At 35.2% G+C, this 15610-nt stretch overlaps 1 protein-coding gene across 1 annotated transcript in view; it reads left to right on the forward strand.

Annotated features, from left to right (window-relative positions):
- ST3GAL6 (ST3 beta-galactoside alpha-2,3-sialyltransferase 6) overlaps nucleotides 1-15610 on the forward strand; it is an 85688-nt gene that overhangs the window by 26847 nt on the left and 43231 nt on the right. Inside the window, 2 exon segments of the mRNA XM_020978330.2 lie at nucleotides 10083-10182; nucleotides 14696-14770. Of these exon segments, the coding sequence (XP_020833989.2) occupies nucleotides 10094-10182; nucleotides 14696-14770 (164 nt within the window). The 5' untranslated portion in view covers nucleotides 10083-10093.

Consider the following 15610-nt stretch of genomic DNA (forward strand, 5'->3'; position numbering starts at 1 on the left):
CAGAGGCACTTCTTAAACCTAGGTGTTTATAACTCTGAGCCTGGTCTTCTCTCCACTTCCTAAGATACCGGAGTTATTTTCCTTACATAAGCAGTATGTAAGCATCTACCTCCAAAGGTCCTCTTGATTTCAGTGTTTATATTTGCTTTGGAATGAATCATAGGATGTTTTGGCAGCATCTTGTTATTCTAATTATGTTTTGTTTGGCAGATGTCAGAGTTTATTTGAATTCTCTGAGCAAGCACAACCAGATGGCTGGGAAGGTAGCTTGGAGTGTGTTGGGTGATAAGAGTAGGAAAGTCAGTTTGCATAAAAACGTAGTGCTTGCACTTATTAAAAACTTTTTTTATGAAAGGAAATTACAAGGTAGCTCAGATAGGGTATCTTTTAACTGTGTGTTCTATTGATTTGTTAGTTATTGAACATATTCTGTATCTTTTAATGAGTATTGATGATTTATTTATTATCAATCAATCCTTTATTATATAATCACTCACCTTTTTAGAGGCTGTCATAAAGTGGTTTGCTGTTGAATGTTTAACAACTGACTCAGAAAAAATGCATGTATATCTAATGTTACAAGAGTATCATAAATTTTACTGAATAACACAAAATGTACAATTAATAATAAAATACATAAAACTCTTTATTATAAATTCCATAAAGAAGCCATTGATTCTCACAGAATGCTTTTGTTGATTTTTTTTGCCAAACTCTTGTATCTATAGCCAAACTATGGTTGCAATTCAGCCTTGATATACAAATGGAGTTCCATCCCAGTTGATTAAGTTTTTTCCCAAATTATTACCATCAATTCTTAGATGAATCTACCATTAAAGTATTTCTCACCCTGGTACAGTTTATATTCATTAAGCTGAAACCTCTTTCAACCTCATCATAGCTGATAGCAGTAATACTAACTTTTTAGCTTTTTGTATAGTTGTAGGGATTGGAACATTGATTCTAGATTTTTATCTGCGAAGTCTTAAAAATTGTTCATATCAATTTCTTGTTTCAAAATTTCACTTAAGTGATGCAGGGCTTTTTTTACCCCTGTGTATACCAGCTATACACATGGTCTATAACCAATATATACCAGCTATATACATGGTGAAATTAGTTCTTCACAAGGCTAGGTAGATAATTCTAATAAAATCAAAATTTTAAATGTTTTAATAATTTCTGTCTTTTGAATTCTGTTTTCTAGTAACATTCTTAGGAAGAGCATTAGATGTATTATTTTTATTCAATGAGGTATCATTAAACTTATTTGACTTAATCAGATCTTCAACTTGAGATTCATACTTTCCAGTATCAATCTTTAAATTCTCCCAAACTCTTATGGAGCATTTGATTTTTATGCTTTCTGAATGTTAGCTAATTTTGACTGTAATACAACTGACTTCTTTAGGAATGTTGATCACTAAGGCAAGGTATTACAAGAAGTTAATGTTCACTAATCTCTTTGCCAAACCAGAATCAGAGGAATGACAAAAATGCATGTAGAGTATGGGCTATGCACAGTATACAGAAGTAGCAGTTTATTAAGTACACACCGCCCATCTTGATCCTACACTCAACCAATATTAATAATTTTGATTTCAAGTTCTTTAGTTTCTCACTTGGTTTGGTTTTTTATTAGATTGGAAAAAATAGAATATATTTTATCCAGAAATATTTTTAAAAGATTAACTTACTTTGTCAGATACTGAATTGTCATAATTGATCAGTTGAATAATTGATAATTGAATTAATTGATTTAAAATAGCGCCAAATAATGACTTTAGGAAAATTTTCTAATAACTTTGTGGCTACTCCAGAATTTATTCCCCGATATGTATTAGCACTATCAGAACAAAATTCAGTTGTTTGCTTTCAAATAATCAATATTAAAAGTCATAGTTATTTAACTTAGACAATAATACATTGAAAATACACTCTGCTGTGCTTAATTAACACACCAGTGCTTTCATACCAACAAATAACACTGCTGGCATAGGAACTGGTTGAACTTTGCACCAAATTCCTGAAAATTTAGCAATTTGTTCTCATGAGCCAGCGGGGGCTGACTCCAGCACAGTGTTCTGTCATTCTACCCTGAATTACCAAATAATATTTTGCTTCAAAAGTAAATTAGAAATTGTTTTAGATATTTAGGAATATCTAAAGTCAATGTATCTAAGCACCATGATGTTCCATTTTGTTTCCCTAAATTGATTTACTGTGGGGCTCTTTGTATATTTGCCTAACAAATTGCATTTCCAAGTTTTGATGTTATAGAGCTAGTCATTTTAATCTACCCATTTGCATAGACTGGAATTAATTTTTTGATAGAAGTAACACCTCAGTTTTGTAACCCAGGAATATTGCTTATTTCACTCTTAGTTAATATCCGAAATCTTTCAAGGGCTAGAGTGCTTTTCTCTAAAATAATACTATAGTATTTTTTAGTATGAAAAGCAGTATTGTGTAATAAGGGGTAGGCAAATTATTGCCCCTAAGCCAGACATACTGGCATTTACATAATACATAAATGTAAAAGTCATTCTTACCTTTGGGCCATGGTTTGGTGGAAAGAAAGCCAGAGTAAGAATGAGGAAGGACAGGATTCAAATCTAGCTCTGGGACATTAACCAGCCCACACTGATGTGGCTATTTTTCACTCTGATATTTCTTTGACCTACCATTTCTTTAGGATTGTTATTTGGCCTCCAATTTTTAATTCTTCCATTATGGTCAGCAAAAGATGTGTTTTTGTACTTCTACTTTTCTGCATTTCTAAGATTTTTATGCGTGTTTATTACAAAGTTTTTGTTGGTTTTCTTTTTATATGTTTGGAGGGAAACTAGGAAGGAATGAAAATGAATTCATGTTCTTTTTTTTAAGTAAAAGCTCAAAAAAAAATCATATTCAGAACAGTATAAAACGATTCCACTTGCAGTTGATATAGTGAGAAGAATTGCACATCATGAATTACAATTCACTACCAAATATCTCCAATTCACAATTAATTGAGAAACTGAAATATTCTTATTTTACACAGCAGATGAAGCAAGAGATGTAGTTTAAAATGCTAATTTGATTATATACATACAATATATTGTATTGCAGAGCCATCAGACTCACTGCCCACAAGCAGTACTGGATTAAAATGTAATTGGGAAATGTTTAACAGAATTTTTAAAAAATTTAATAAAAGTATATAATTTATGGCTTTTTAAGTCAATATGTTTCCCAAGACTCAAGGGGATGCTTATGTATGGTTTAGTGGCCCCCATTTCATTTGAGTTTGATACCCCTGTACTGTACTGTGCTCACAGAGGTTTTTCATTTTTAGGATGACATTTGCATCTATTAATACCCATTAAAAATTGTAACATCTCATGTAATTTCAAGGTGAGAAGCTTCATATGGTTTTTCAAACACAAGAGTATTTGACTTTCTTTAAAAACAAACAAAAAAACACAACAGTCGATTAACAAAAAGGCTCTTTTAAAAACTGCTTAACAATATAGGGGAAGGGCACAATAATATAGGAGTGCCCTGTGCTTTTCTTCTGTATTATTGAGGCACATGCTGACTTTTATTTTCTTAAAATACTGCAAAGGGTATTTGTCCCAATAGAACTTCTCTAGGATAATTTTTGGGCCCCTAGAATTTGCAAGGGCCTACTAATAGGATTCTCTATCTAGGACTCTTATTCTTGAATACCCTAGTTTGCAGGGATCCACTAGAGAAAAAAATAACATTTTTCTCTTGTGTTAGACTATAGTTGCACAGGCTGTTTTCTAGTATGTGTCATTACAAGTCAGAGGAGTTCCTTTGAGATGACTTTTGTTTGTTTGAATGCTCGCGTCCTACCATATGTTGTGCTGTTGTTCTTATTTGCTTGAGATCGTGCAATTACACTTCAGTTCGCAGAGAGCGTGCTGTGATAGCAGATAAATAAATGTTCATTTCTGGGGCAGCTAGGTGGCACAGTGGATAGTCACTGGCCCTGAAGTCAGGAGGAACTGAGTTCAAATGCGGCCTCAGACCAAACACACTTGGTCTTACCAGCTGTGTGACCCTGGGCAAGTCACTTAACCCCAAGTGCCTAAAAAAAATGTTCATTTCCCCATGCCCTTCTTTTTAACTTTTAAACAGACTTAAAATGCTTATTGTTTTTTTTTTTTGGTAAATAGTATTGTATTATTTCCAATTACATGTAAAGGTAGTTTTCAACATTCACTTGTATAAGATTTTGAGTTCTAAAATTTCCCCCCTTCCTTTCCCCCTCCCTAAGATGGCAAGCAATCTGATATAGGTTATACATGTACAATCATGTAAACATATTTCTATATTAGTTATGCTGTGAAAAAAGAAACAGAACAAAAGGGAAAAGCCATAAAAAAACAAAAAAAGTAAAAATGGTATGTTTCAATCATTCAAATAGTTCTTTCTCTCCATGGGGAGAGCACTTTCTCTGCAGGTGGAGAGCATTTTCCATCACCAGTCTTTTGAAATTGTTGAGACTCATTGTATTGCTGAGAAGAGCTAAGTCAATCATAGCTGATTATTGTACAATGTTGCAGTTACTATATACAATGTTCTCCTGCTTCTTCTCACTTCTCTCAGCATCAGTTCATGTAAGTCTTTCTAGATTTTTGTGAAAGCCCCCTGCTCATCAATTCTTATAGCACGATAGTATTCCATTACATTCATATACCACAACTTGTTCAGCCATTCCCCAATTGATTGGCATCCCTCGATTTCCAGTTCTTTGTCAGCACAAAAAGAGCTGCTATAAATATTTTTTGTACATGTAGATCCTTCCCCCTTTTTTATAATCTCTTTGGGATGCAGACCTAGTAGTGGTATTGCTGGTCAAAGGACACACACAGTTTGATTGTCCTTTGGGCATAATTCCAAATTGCTCTCCGGAATGGTTGAATCAGTTCACAACTCCATCAACAATGTATTAGTGTTGTAATTTTCCCACATTTTCTCCAACACCACTTTCCTTTCCTATCATATTAGCCAATCTGGTAGGTGTGAGGTAGTATCTCAGAGTTGTTTTAATTTTCATTTCTCTATTCAATAGTGATTTAGAGCATTTTTCATATGACTATAGATAGCTTTAATTTCTTCATCTGAAAACCATCTCTTCATATCCTTTGACCATTTACAAATTGGATAATGACTTGTATTCTTATAAATTTGAATAAGTTCTCAATATATTTGAGAAATGAGGCCTTCATCAGAAACACTTGCTATAAAAATTGTTTCCCATCTTTCTGCTTTCTTTCTAAACCTGGTTGCTTTGGTTTTGTCTGTGCAAAACCTTTTTTAATTTAAGGTAATCAAAATTATCTATTTTGTACTTCATAATATTCTTTGTCTCTTATTTGGTCATAAATTTTTCCCTTCTCATAGATCCTACATGAAAACTATTCCTTGCACTCCTAATTTGCTTATGGTATCATCCTTTATGTCTAAATCATATACCTATTTTTTCTTTATCTTGTTATGGGGTGTGCCTAGTTTCTGCCATACTATCTTCCAGTTTTGCCAGCATTTTTTTGTCACATAGTGAGTTCTTATCCTAGAAGCTGGAGTCTTTGGGTTTGTCAAACAGTAAATTGCAATAATCGTCTATTACTGTGTCTTGTGTACTTAATCCATTCCAGTCATCAATCACTCTATTTCTTAGTCAGTACCGAATAGTTTTGATGATTGCTGCTTTATAATATAGTTTTAGATCTGCTATGGCTAAGCCACCTTCCTTTGCATTTTTTCATTAATTCCCTTCATATTCTGTACCTTTTGTTCTTCTAGATGGATTTTGTTATTATTTTTTCTAGCTCTATAAAATAGTTGTCATATTGTAATTTATGCTATTATATAATCTATATATTATCTAATTTATATTATAATAATTTTTGGTATTTTGATTAGTATGGCACTGAATAAATAAATTAATTTAGGTAGAATTGTAATGTTTATTACATTAGCTTGGCCTACCCATGAGCAATTGATATTTTTCCACTTGTTTAGATCTGACTTTATTTGTGCGAAAAGTGTTTTATAATTGTGTTCATAGAGTTCCTGCATTTGTCTTGGCAAGTAGACTCCCGAATATTTTATATTATCTACAGTTATTTTAAATGGAATTTCTCTTTTTATCTCTTCTTGCTGAGCTTCGTTGGTAATATATAGAAATCCTGATGATTTATGTGGGTTTGTTTTCTGATGATTTATGTGGGTTTGTTTTCTATCTTGCAACTTGCTAAAGTTGTTAATTATTTCAAGTAGTTTTTTAGCTGATTCTCTAGGATTCTCTAAGTATATCATCATATCATCTATAGAGTGATAGTTTTGTTTCCTCATTGCCTGTTCTAATTCCTTCAATTCTTTTTCTTCTCTTATTGCTAAAGCTAGCATTTCTAGTGCAGTATTGAATAATAATGGTGATAATGTGCATCCTTGTTTCAACCTTGATCTTATTGGGAATGCTTTTAGCTTATCCTCATTGTGGATAATGCTTGCTGACAGTTTGAGATAGATATTATTTATCATTTTAAGGAAAGCTCCATTTATTACTTTGCTCTCTAGTGTTTTTAATAGTAATGGGTACTGTATATTGTCAGAAGTTTTTTCTGCATCTATTGAGATAATCATATGATTTCTGTTAGTTTTGTTATTGCTATGGTCAGTTATGCTGCTAGTTTTCCTAATATTGAAACCATCCCTGTATTCCTGGTATAAATCTCACTTGATTATAGTGTATTATCCTTATGATAAATTGCTGTAATCTCTTTGCTAATATTTTATTTAAAATTTTTGCATCAATATTCATTAGAGAAATTGGTCTTTACAGGTCTATATAACTTGCAGCCCATGGGCTGCTTACAGCCTTAGGGCCACTTGCAGCACACCAGAAGATTTCTAGTGGCCTGGGAAAAATATAGAGAAAAACATCCTTTGTATGTAGAGGAAATTCTTTGGCATGCTGCAAGCAGCCCGAGGGCTGTAAGTGGTCCACTGGCTGCAAGTTGTACAGGCTTGGTCTATACTTTTCTTTCTCTGTTTTGGTTTAGGTTGAGGTATCAATACCCCATTTGTATCAGAAAAAGAATTTGGTACGACTGCATCTTTGCTTCTTTTCCCAAATAGTTTATATGGTATTGGAATTAATTGTTCTTTAAATGTTTGGTAGGATTCACTTATAAATCCATCTGACCCTGGAGATTTTTTTCTTAGGGAGTTCATTAATGGCTTGTTTAATTTCTTTTTAAAAATGTGGTTATTTAAATATTTTATTTCCTCTTCTGTTAATCTTGGCAATTTTTATTTTTGTATATATTCATCCATTTCACTTACCTTCTTTAGCATGTCAGTCATCTATCAGAAGCAAGGAAGAGAAAAAAAATAACAGGCAATAACAGAAATATAAAGTTAAAAAAATGGAAATATTCAGTTTCTTTTACCAAAAAAAAAATACAATGAAAGGGCTGCTAAAATAGAGAAAGGCATTCAGCTTCTACACTTATTTTTGTTTAAAAATTTTCCATCATTAAGAAGTACTTGAAAAATGGCACAGAAAAATCTACTTATGGTTCCTAGCATGAATATGAAGATTGATACTCCAGTCATCATTCCTGAAGGTTCTCAAAATGGAAAAATTCACCCCAGTCCTACATCATGTCCCATTTCAGTGGCTGTTCTATGGCCAGAATGCCTCTTTCCTGAATAGATCATATAAGAACAAACAATGCCTGCTCTTTCCACCTCTTCTAGTAGAAAGATAGCCGTACTGGGTATGGCTTTCATCAGAAGGCATAAGAGCATCTTGGTGGGGTTTTGGTGTATGGCAAAGTCCATATGCGTAAGGATCATGCTTGCTGTGACCACACTAGGGCAGTGAGGCACCAAAAAAGGGAGCAGATCTGAAAAAACAACATTTTTACAAAGGGAGGAAAGAATGTATAAAATTGTGTTTAAAAAAAAAAAAGGAGAGACGCTTAAAGGCCACTGGAGCACGATGAAAAGTCATGAAAAATGAAAAAAAGAAAGGTTCATATAGTCATTTTTGAAAAAAGTTCAAGTTGCGTATCATAACTTTGCAAAATAATATTTATATGTTTTCCAATTTAAAAAATTCTTCCCTGAAAAAGGTATAGAAGAAATAATAACTTTCTTATTAATTCTAGACTGCTCAACAGAAGCAATTATCACTTTATTTTTAAGACTTGGATATTCTAAATGTGAAAATATATATACATATATATTATATATGTATATATATATGTCATATTTAGTATAGATACACATGATACATTTGATCTTATGCTGTCCAAACCTGAACAGTGAATAGATTTAGCGTGTGATAGTACCATGAAGCAAGCATTTGAACCTGAAAATCTTACCACATTTTTTTTTGTCTCTATGTGAATAGAAAGTTCTGTGGTGTATCAAAGAGATATGATTTTTAGTACCATCCATAACATCTAGTTTTTGCAAAATAGGGATTTTTTGCTGTAACTGTTATAAAGAGAAACTATCACTTTGAGTTGATCAGTAGTTGAAAAATAACTCTTAAGTAACACTAGCAACGATGCCATGTTTTGAGACACTGTGTCCACCCACCATATTAGTGTTTTTATCATGGTTATCTATGTGTGTGTGTGTGAGATTGGCACCTACTTTGAAACTTCTTTCAACCTTGATTTTACAAATGAGGAAACAAGCGTAGAGTAGTGAAATGATTTGGCCGAGGCCCCACAAAATGTAATAAGGACCAAGATGGGACCTGAGACCGGGTCTTTCCACTCTAAGCCCAGTGCTCTTTGCATAGATTCTTTTGGTGTTTTATTAGAATTCAAGAGCAACGCTAACTAACTACAGTGTCATACAATATGTTAACTAATTTGCCCTAGTTTACTTAGATTGCAGATTGGAACTTTTAAAAATGCTTACTTATTTAACAAATTTGGAATGTTAATGTGCTGTTTAGTTTTTTACATTTATATTTTTCTGGAAAAATGTATGATAATAGGTACATCTATTGGCTAAATGAGATGTGTGTAAAGTGCTTTGCAAACGTTAAAGTAATCAGGTATTGTCAAATGTATAAGCATTTATTAAGTACTTACTGTGTACCAGGCACTGTGCTGAGCACTTTACAATATCTCATTTGAACCTTAAAATAACCCTGACAAGACAGGTGCTTTTTTAGGCCCATCTTGCAGTTGAGGAAACAGAAGTAGGCAGAAATTTAATGACTTGCCCAGGGTCACACAGCTAGGAGGATTCAGGTCTTCTTGACCCAGGCCCAGCACTCTAGCTGTCAGGCATCATTATCATCTAAGTAATAGCAACATTTAAAATTATATAAAATTTAATTCTGGATTTTAGAAGTGTTTTCAGTAGTTTCCTTTCCTATTGTATTTTACATCTTTGAATTATATTTAAGTAGGAACTTAGGAACAAATTATAAAATTAGCTTTTTAAAGAATCATATCAAGCTCATAAATAAGAAAATACTTTTTACAATGGAAGACTCACTCATTTCCCATATTGAGAAAGAGAAAGATAGATTTTCTTTAACTCTTTGTGGAAAGAGAATAATTTTTGAATATGAATCGCAAACTCATTGAATGTTAGACCTGGAAGGAAATTTAGAATGCATCTAAACCTTTACAGATGAGAAAGCTGAAGTCTAGAGAAGGGCACTGATTTGCCCAACGTCACACAGCTAATTAGAAGCAGAGTCATAACTTGAACAGTCTACACTCTCCTCTAGTCTAGAGTTCCACATGTGGAACCCTGTGTTGATTACTATGAACACATCATTCCATGAGACATGTTTTTCTCCAAATATAGGAAACTTGTAGTGAATTTTCTATGTAATAATTTGCCTTCTATCACATGATGAAAAATTCACGTTTCCTCTTTCCCTGACATTTCTGAAATGTATACATCTCTTCACTGTTATTTCTTCCTTTCTATGCCTGTATTTGTGTAATAACCATGATTCTCTTTTCTTTTCTCTCGGGCCAATAGCTTTATGAAACATATAACTCCATGTATTGTGATTTCAGGTGTGCTAGAAATGAGAGGATACCTGGTGTTCATAATTCTGAGTTGTGTCTTTCTCTATTATGTACTTCATTGCATTTTGTGGAGAGACAATATCAGTTGGTAAGTTTTTATTTTTCTGTTGAAAGAAAACACCCTGATTGGTTAATTTATTGTAAATATATGTTGAAATGAGGTTTTTGTAGAGATAAATATCATCAGGGACTTCCTGAATCTCTCCTCATGTCCATGTAGATATTAATTGTAATAAAAACACTCTAGCTCTACTGTGGAAGTAGGTCCGCCGAAGATATTACGTTTACTTAATAAAGCCTTGTATTTCAGCAGACTTTCTTTTTAAAAAAGCAAGCAGCAGTGTGGTATGGTGGGAAGAGAGATAGCATCCAGGAGTAATAATATCATGGACAGAGCATGGGATTTAGAATCAGGGGACCAAGATACACTTCTTAGCATTCCTCCTTATGTAGCTGTAAGAGTTGCAAATCATTTAATCTCTCTGAGCCTCAACTTCTTTCTCTGTGAAACAGGTATAATAATAGTTGCAATGCCCACCATACAGAGTTGTTAAAATGATTCATAATGTATGCAAATAAGCTTTGTAAAAAATCATGACAATATATTATTGATTACAAAAGAAGGTGTAGCCTCAACTCTTTATGTTGTAGATTATTTGTTGTTGACTCGTTTTTCAGTCACGTCCAACTCTTTATGACTCCATTTGGAGTTTTCTTGGCAAATATAGTGGAGGGGGTTGCCATTTTCTTCTCCAGCTCATTTTTACAGATGAGACAACTGAGGCAAGCAGGGTTAAGTGACTTGCCCATGGTCACATAGCTAGCAAGTGTCTGAGGCCAGATTTGAACTCATGAAGATGATGAGTCTCTTAGACTCCAAGCCTGGCAACTCTATCCACTATGCTACCTAGCTGTCCTAGGTACAGATTATACTTTGTTGCTATTGCTCCAGGCTTAATTGAACTAATGGAGGAGTGGCTTCTTTGACTTTGTGGTATTGGTGGGAGTCAAAAACTAAACTAAATTTATCTCAAATGATGTTTTCATCCCTGAAACCTGAATTAAATGTTGACAACTTTATGTTGAAAAACTGAGTAGTACGTATTTAGAGATAGTAATAAGGATAAATACGTGTCTTGTCTCCACTTCAAAATTCCTTTTGGAAACCCATGATGTTTAGGCTGATGAAACTGCAATATTTGTGTAATGCACGGGGCTTCAAATATTTCATGAATATCGTTTTTCCATTTTATGCAAAATTATTTTTTATATAGTGAGTCTTCTTTGAAACATTACATATTGAAGACTTTTAATATTTATGTGCACTTTTGATAGAGTGAAAACTTCCCCAGAAAGAATTTTCTATTCTGACATTAGTTTGGGCAGCATTTTTTTCCCCACCTTATGCCCAGAGATCTGTGATTAAAAATACCTTTCAGTGACCTTTAAAATACAGAGCATGTGACCTTGATGATTAAGTTGAAATAAATTAAATGCTAGTTTCCTTTTGCATGAAAAGAAGTACTCCTGTAAGCTCTCCGGTTCAGCATCAAGTCCTAACTAGTTCTTCCTTAGCTTGTATTTGAAAACTAATGATACATTTAGGGTGTGCTTCTGCATTTGGTTCCTCACTTCCTTAGGTGCCAACAATTATAAAAGCTTCTTAGGTAGGAAGAGCGGGAAATGTACTTAGCGAGTCATTGAAAACTCTTCCAGAAAGAAGGACTCAGTGCCGCTGGGATCTCTTTTGAGATGTGGCAGAGATAATAGAACAGGGATAGAGGTAGAGAAGGAAATTTATTGATTCATCACTGATAGTTATGTTAAATATTCCAGGGGTGTTCTGATAAATGTTTAAACAGCTGGCTCTCTGGGGCAAAAATGTACATAGGACACACTTTCAAGTTTAATTCACATCATTAACTTTTGTTCATCACTTAATTAACAAAGCAATAAATCAAACCCTGATTTGTAGCATTTGCTGATTTTTGAGGTGTAAATTCTCACACTGAAAATTTAACAACTGATTATCACCAGCTGATTGAAGCTGGCACCAGAACACAGCTAGATTTGCCTATACTTTATACATCCAAGTTGTCTTAGTGTTTCCCAGTCAAATGCTCCTTCCCCGTGCAGATCCCTCCTTTTTCCCCTCCACCCTCCTTTTCACTCCGCCATACTGTTTTAGATGGAGCATGCCAAAACCAATTCCAATGTCAGGCTTCTAAGTTTGGTTGGAGAAGGGATCCCCCCATAAAGCTGGAATAAGGCTCAGGATGGATCCTAACAGTTGCTCTGAGACACAGCTGGAATTTCACAAGCCCAAAACAAAATCAGACCCGAGCCTCTTGGTCCTTAGTCTGGTCAAGTCTCTCCTTTCAAATTACCTTGCAGTAAAGGAACTACAGCAGAATGTGAGAGCTGGAAGACAGCCAAGAAGAACCAAGTCCACATCCAACCTGACAAAGGAGTCCTCTGGCCTTTTTTTTTTTGGGGGTGAGACAGTTGGGATTAAGTGACTTGCCCAGGGTCAAACAACTAGTTAGTGTTAAGTGTCTGAGGCTGGATTTGAACTCAGGTCCTCCTGACTCCAAGGTCAGAGCTCTATTCACTGTGCCACCTAGCTGCCCCTGGCCTTTTTCAAAGACCTCAATCAATGGGAGCCTACTACCTCCCATTCTACTTTTGGTCAACTCTAATCATTATAACCTTTTTTTTTTTTTGCTTTTTTTTGTCTTTTCTCCCTACAGTGAATTGTGAACCCAGCCTAAATCTGTCTTTCTTCAACCTTCACTGTTGATTCATTGTTTTGTATATTCTTTCTATACTCGTAAAGCTACCCTAACCTTGTTGTTTTTTGTTGTTAAGTTGTATTAGGCAGGTTCAACTCTTTGTGGCCCCATTTTTTATGGCTTCTCTTGGCAGAGATACTGAAGTGGTTTGCTATTTTCTTCTTGAAGGTCCCCATTTTACAGTTGAGGAAACTGAGGCAAACAGAGGTAAGTGATTTGCCCTGGGTCACACAGATAGTAAGCATCTGATGTTGGATTTGAACTGAGGTTTTCCTGACTCCACATCCAGTGTTCTGTCTCCTGAACTGCCTAGCTGCCTTCCTGACCTTCGGCTTTAGTATTTCTATTGAGGAGTCATCCTTGACTCTCCTCTCATGTGAATCAATTGCCTACTGTTGTCCATTCTACTGCCATAAAATTGGTCCCCTTTTCTCCACTCGCATGGCCAGCACCCTAGTTAAGGAATTCATCCCCATTTCCTTGGATTACTGGAAAAGGCTTCTAAATCATTTTCCCATCTTCCAGTCTCTCCTTCCTCCAGTATGTGCTTACACGGCTGCCAAAATCATCCTCCTAAGCCCCAGGTCTGGCCATGTTTGTCCCTTGCTCAGAATCCTTCAGTAACTCCACATTGCTGACAGGATGAAGCGCACTTTCTTTATTTTGGCTTTTAAAGTCCTCTCCTATCTGACTTCCTAATTTCCACAGACTGCTCACTCCCATGACCTTTGCCTTCTAGCCAAACTGGATAAATAGGGGCAGCTAGGTAGCACAGTGCATAGAGCTCCAGCCTTGGAGTCAGGAGGACCTGAGTTCAAATCCAGCCTCAGTCACATAACACTTACTAGCTGTGTGACCCTGGGCAAGTCACTTGACCCTGATTGCCTCACCCCCCCCCCAAAATCAAAAAACTGGATAACTAGTTCCTGACAGACCTTTGAGGCTCATTCTTTCACATCTGCTTTTGCACAGGTTTCTCCCCAGGCCTACCTGTAACACACTTCCTCCCCATCTTTGCTTCTAATAATTCCCACTCCCACTGGGAGGTACCAATGAGATCCTTTTCACCTTAAGATTTGATAACTCTTAAAAAAATATTTCAGTCAGGTTTAATCCACCCAGAAGAGGCACATTTTTTCTTTTGAAGGTGGGAACCTCAGTTCTGTTCTTGAATGTTGATTTGAGACTAAATGAATGAGATAGATTTTTATTCTCTTTTCCCCAATTTCTGTTATATTCCTGACCCGTCTTCATTTTCCATCAGCCCATGGCCTTCAGGCCACTCTTTCTCTGAACTAAAGTCACACCTTCTGCAGGAAACCTACAGAAGCAGGGTGTAGCAGATAGAGCTGGCATGGATTGAAATCCTTCTTTTTATGTAGAATGGCCTGTGTGAACCTGGGTAAGTTATTTAATTTCTTGGTGCTGCTCCAGGCCAGTGGTGTCAAACTCAAGTAGAAAACAGGGGCCACTAGACTGTACATAATAATCACTGCCGGCCACTTGTTGACTTAGCCAAAAGTTAACATAATCTTCATTCTATTGTGTTTTTATTGATTTTGTTCAGAATTGCCCAATTATATTTTAATCATGTCCCCAGATGTTTAGAATTGGAGCTATTTACACTAATAGGAAGCAGCATTATTACTTATCTGCATTGTTAGAGAGAGTTCCTTACAACAATGAAATCATAGGTCTGGGGTGGGCAAAATGATTAATTCCAAGAGAAGTTACTGAGGTTTCAGAAGGATTTGTTTTCCTTTTGGCAGGCCACCAGTCAATCAATTATTTCCTGTTTTTGTCTCGTAGGCTACGAGTTACAGAAATGAAAAGGTCGCCAGTGCTGTCTTGTCCATTGAAGCCTGCTTTTGAGTCTCTACTGAGGTAAAAATCAAAAGGGAAATGTGGGATGTTGTCACTGTTTTGTCTCAAAGCCATTTTTCTTATGCTCCTTTGTTTTAAGGCAAAGGTAAAGAATAGTCACATTCATTGTAACATTGTCAACCAGACATACACAAGAGAAAGCCTGAATATCCTGTTGCTTAGCTTTAGAAAGAGAGTTCTTCTAAAGAACTCTGAAATTTGTGTCTGTTTGCCTGAGTGAGGTTAGACGGGATTTGTCGATGAAAAGGTCAACCATTTGGCAGCTTCTCTTTTTAAAAAAAATTTTTTTTCTATGATGTTCTGTTATTCTCTAATTTGCCTCTTTTTCTTGCTTTCAGAGATTAACTTTCAGGCTTAGAAAGTTGCCCCAATTTTCATTGTGTAATAACTTACACTTAGCATAAATGTTAATTAATCTGCCTTAAGGTATAAGGAAATATAATGAATTTATAAATAAAAAGCAGCCTTTTCCTTCCTTTAGTCACCTTAACTCTGTTGTATCTGTATAATGAACCCAAAATAAGTAGTGATGAAAAGTTCCCTACTCTAAAGATTAAAATAGTATAAAGTGGCTGGAAGCTTCAGTTTTGTGTTTTTCCTTTCATTTAAAGGTCAGTTACCCATACTTCTTATTCATCCCACTGTCAAATTTTTTGTTTGTTTGTTTGATTTTTTTTTTTTGGGTGAAGCCTTTGGGGTTAAGTGACTTGCCCAGAGGCACACAGCTAGTGAATGTTGTGTGTCTGAGGCTGGATTTGAACTCAGGTCCTCCTGACTCCAGGGCCGGTGCTCTACTACTGTGTCACTTAGTTGCCCCCTCAAATTTTTTAAATAAATGTT

The sequence above is a fragment of the Phascolarctos cinereus genome, unplaced genomic scaffold (genome assembly GCF_003287225.1).
Source record: "Phascolarctos cinereus isolate Bilbo 61053 unplaced genomic scaffold, phaCin_HiC Scaffold_726;HRSCAF=1367, whole genome shotgun sequence".
In the NCBI taxonomy this organism is placed as follows: Eukaryota; Metazoa; Chordata; class Mammalia; order Diprotodontia; family Phascolarctidae; genus Phascolarctos; species Phascolarctos cinereus.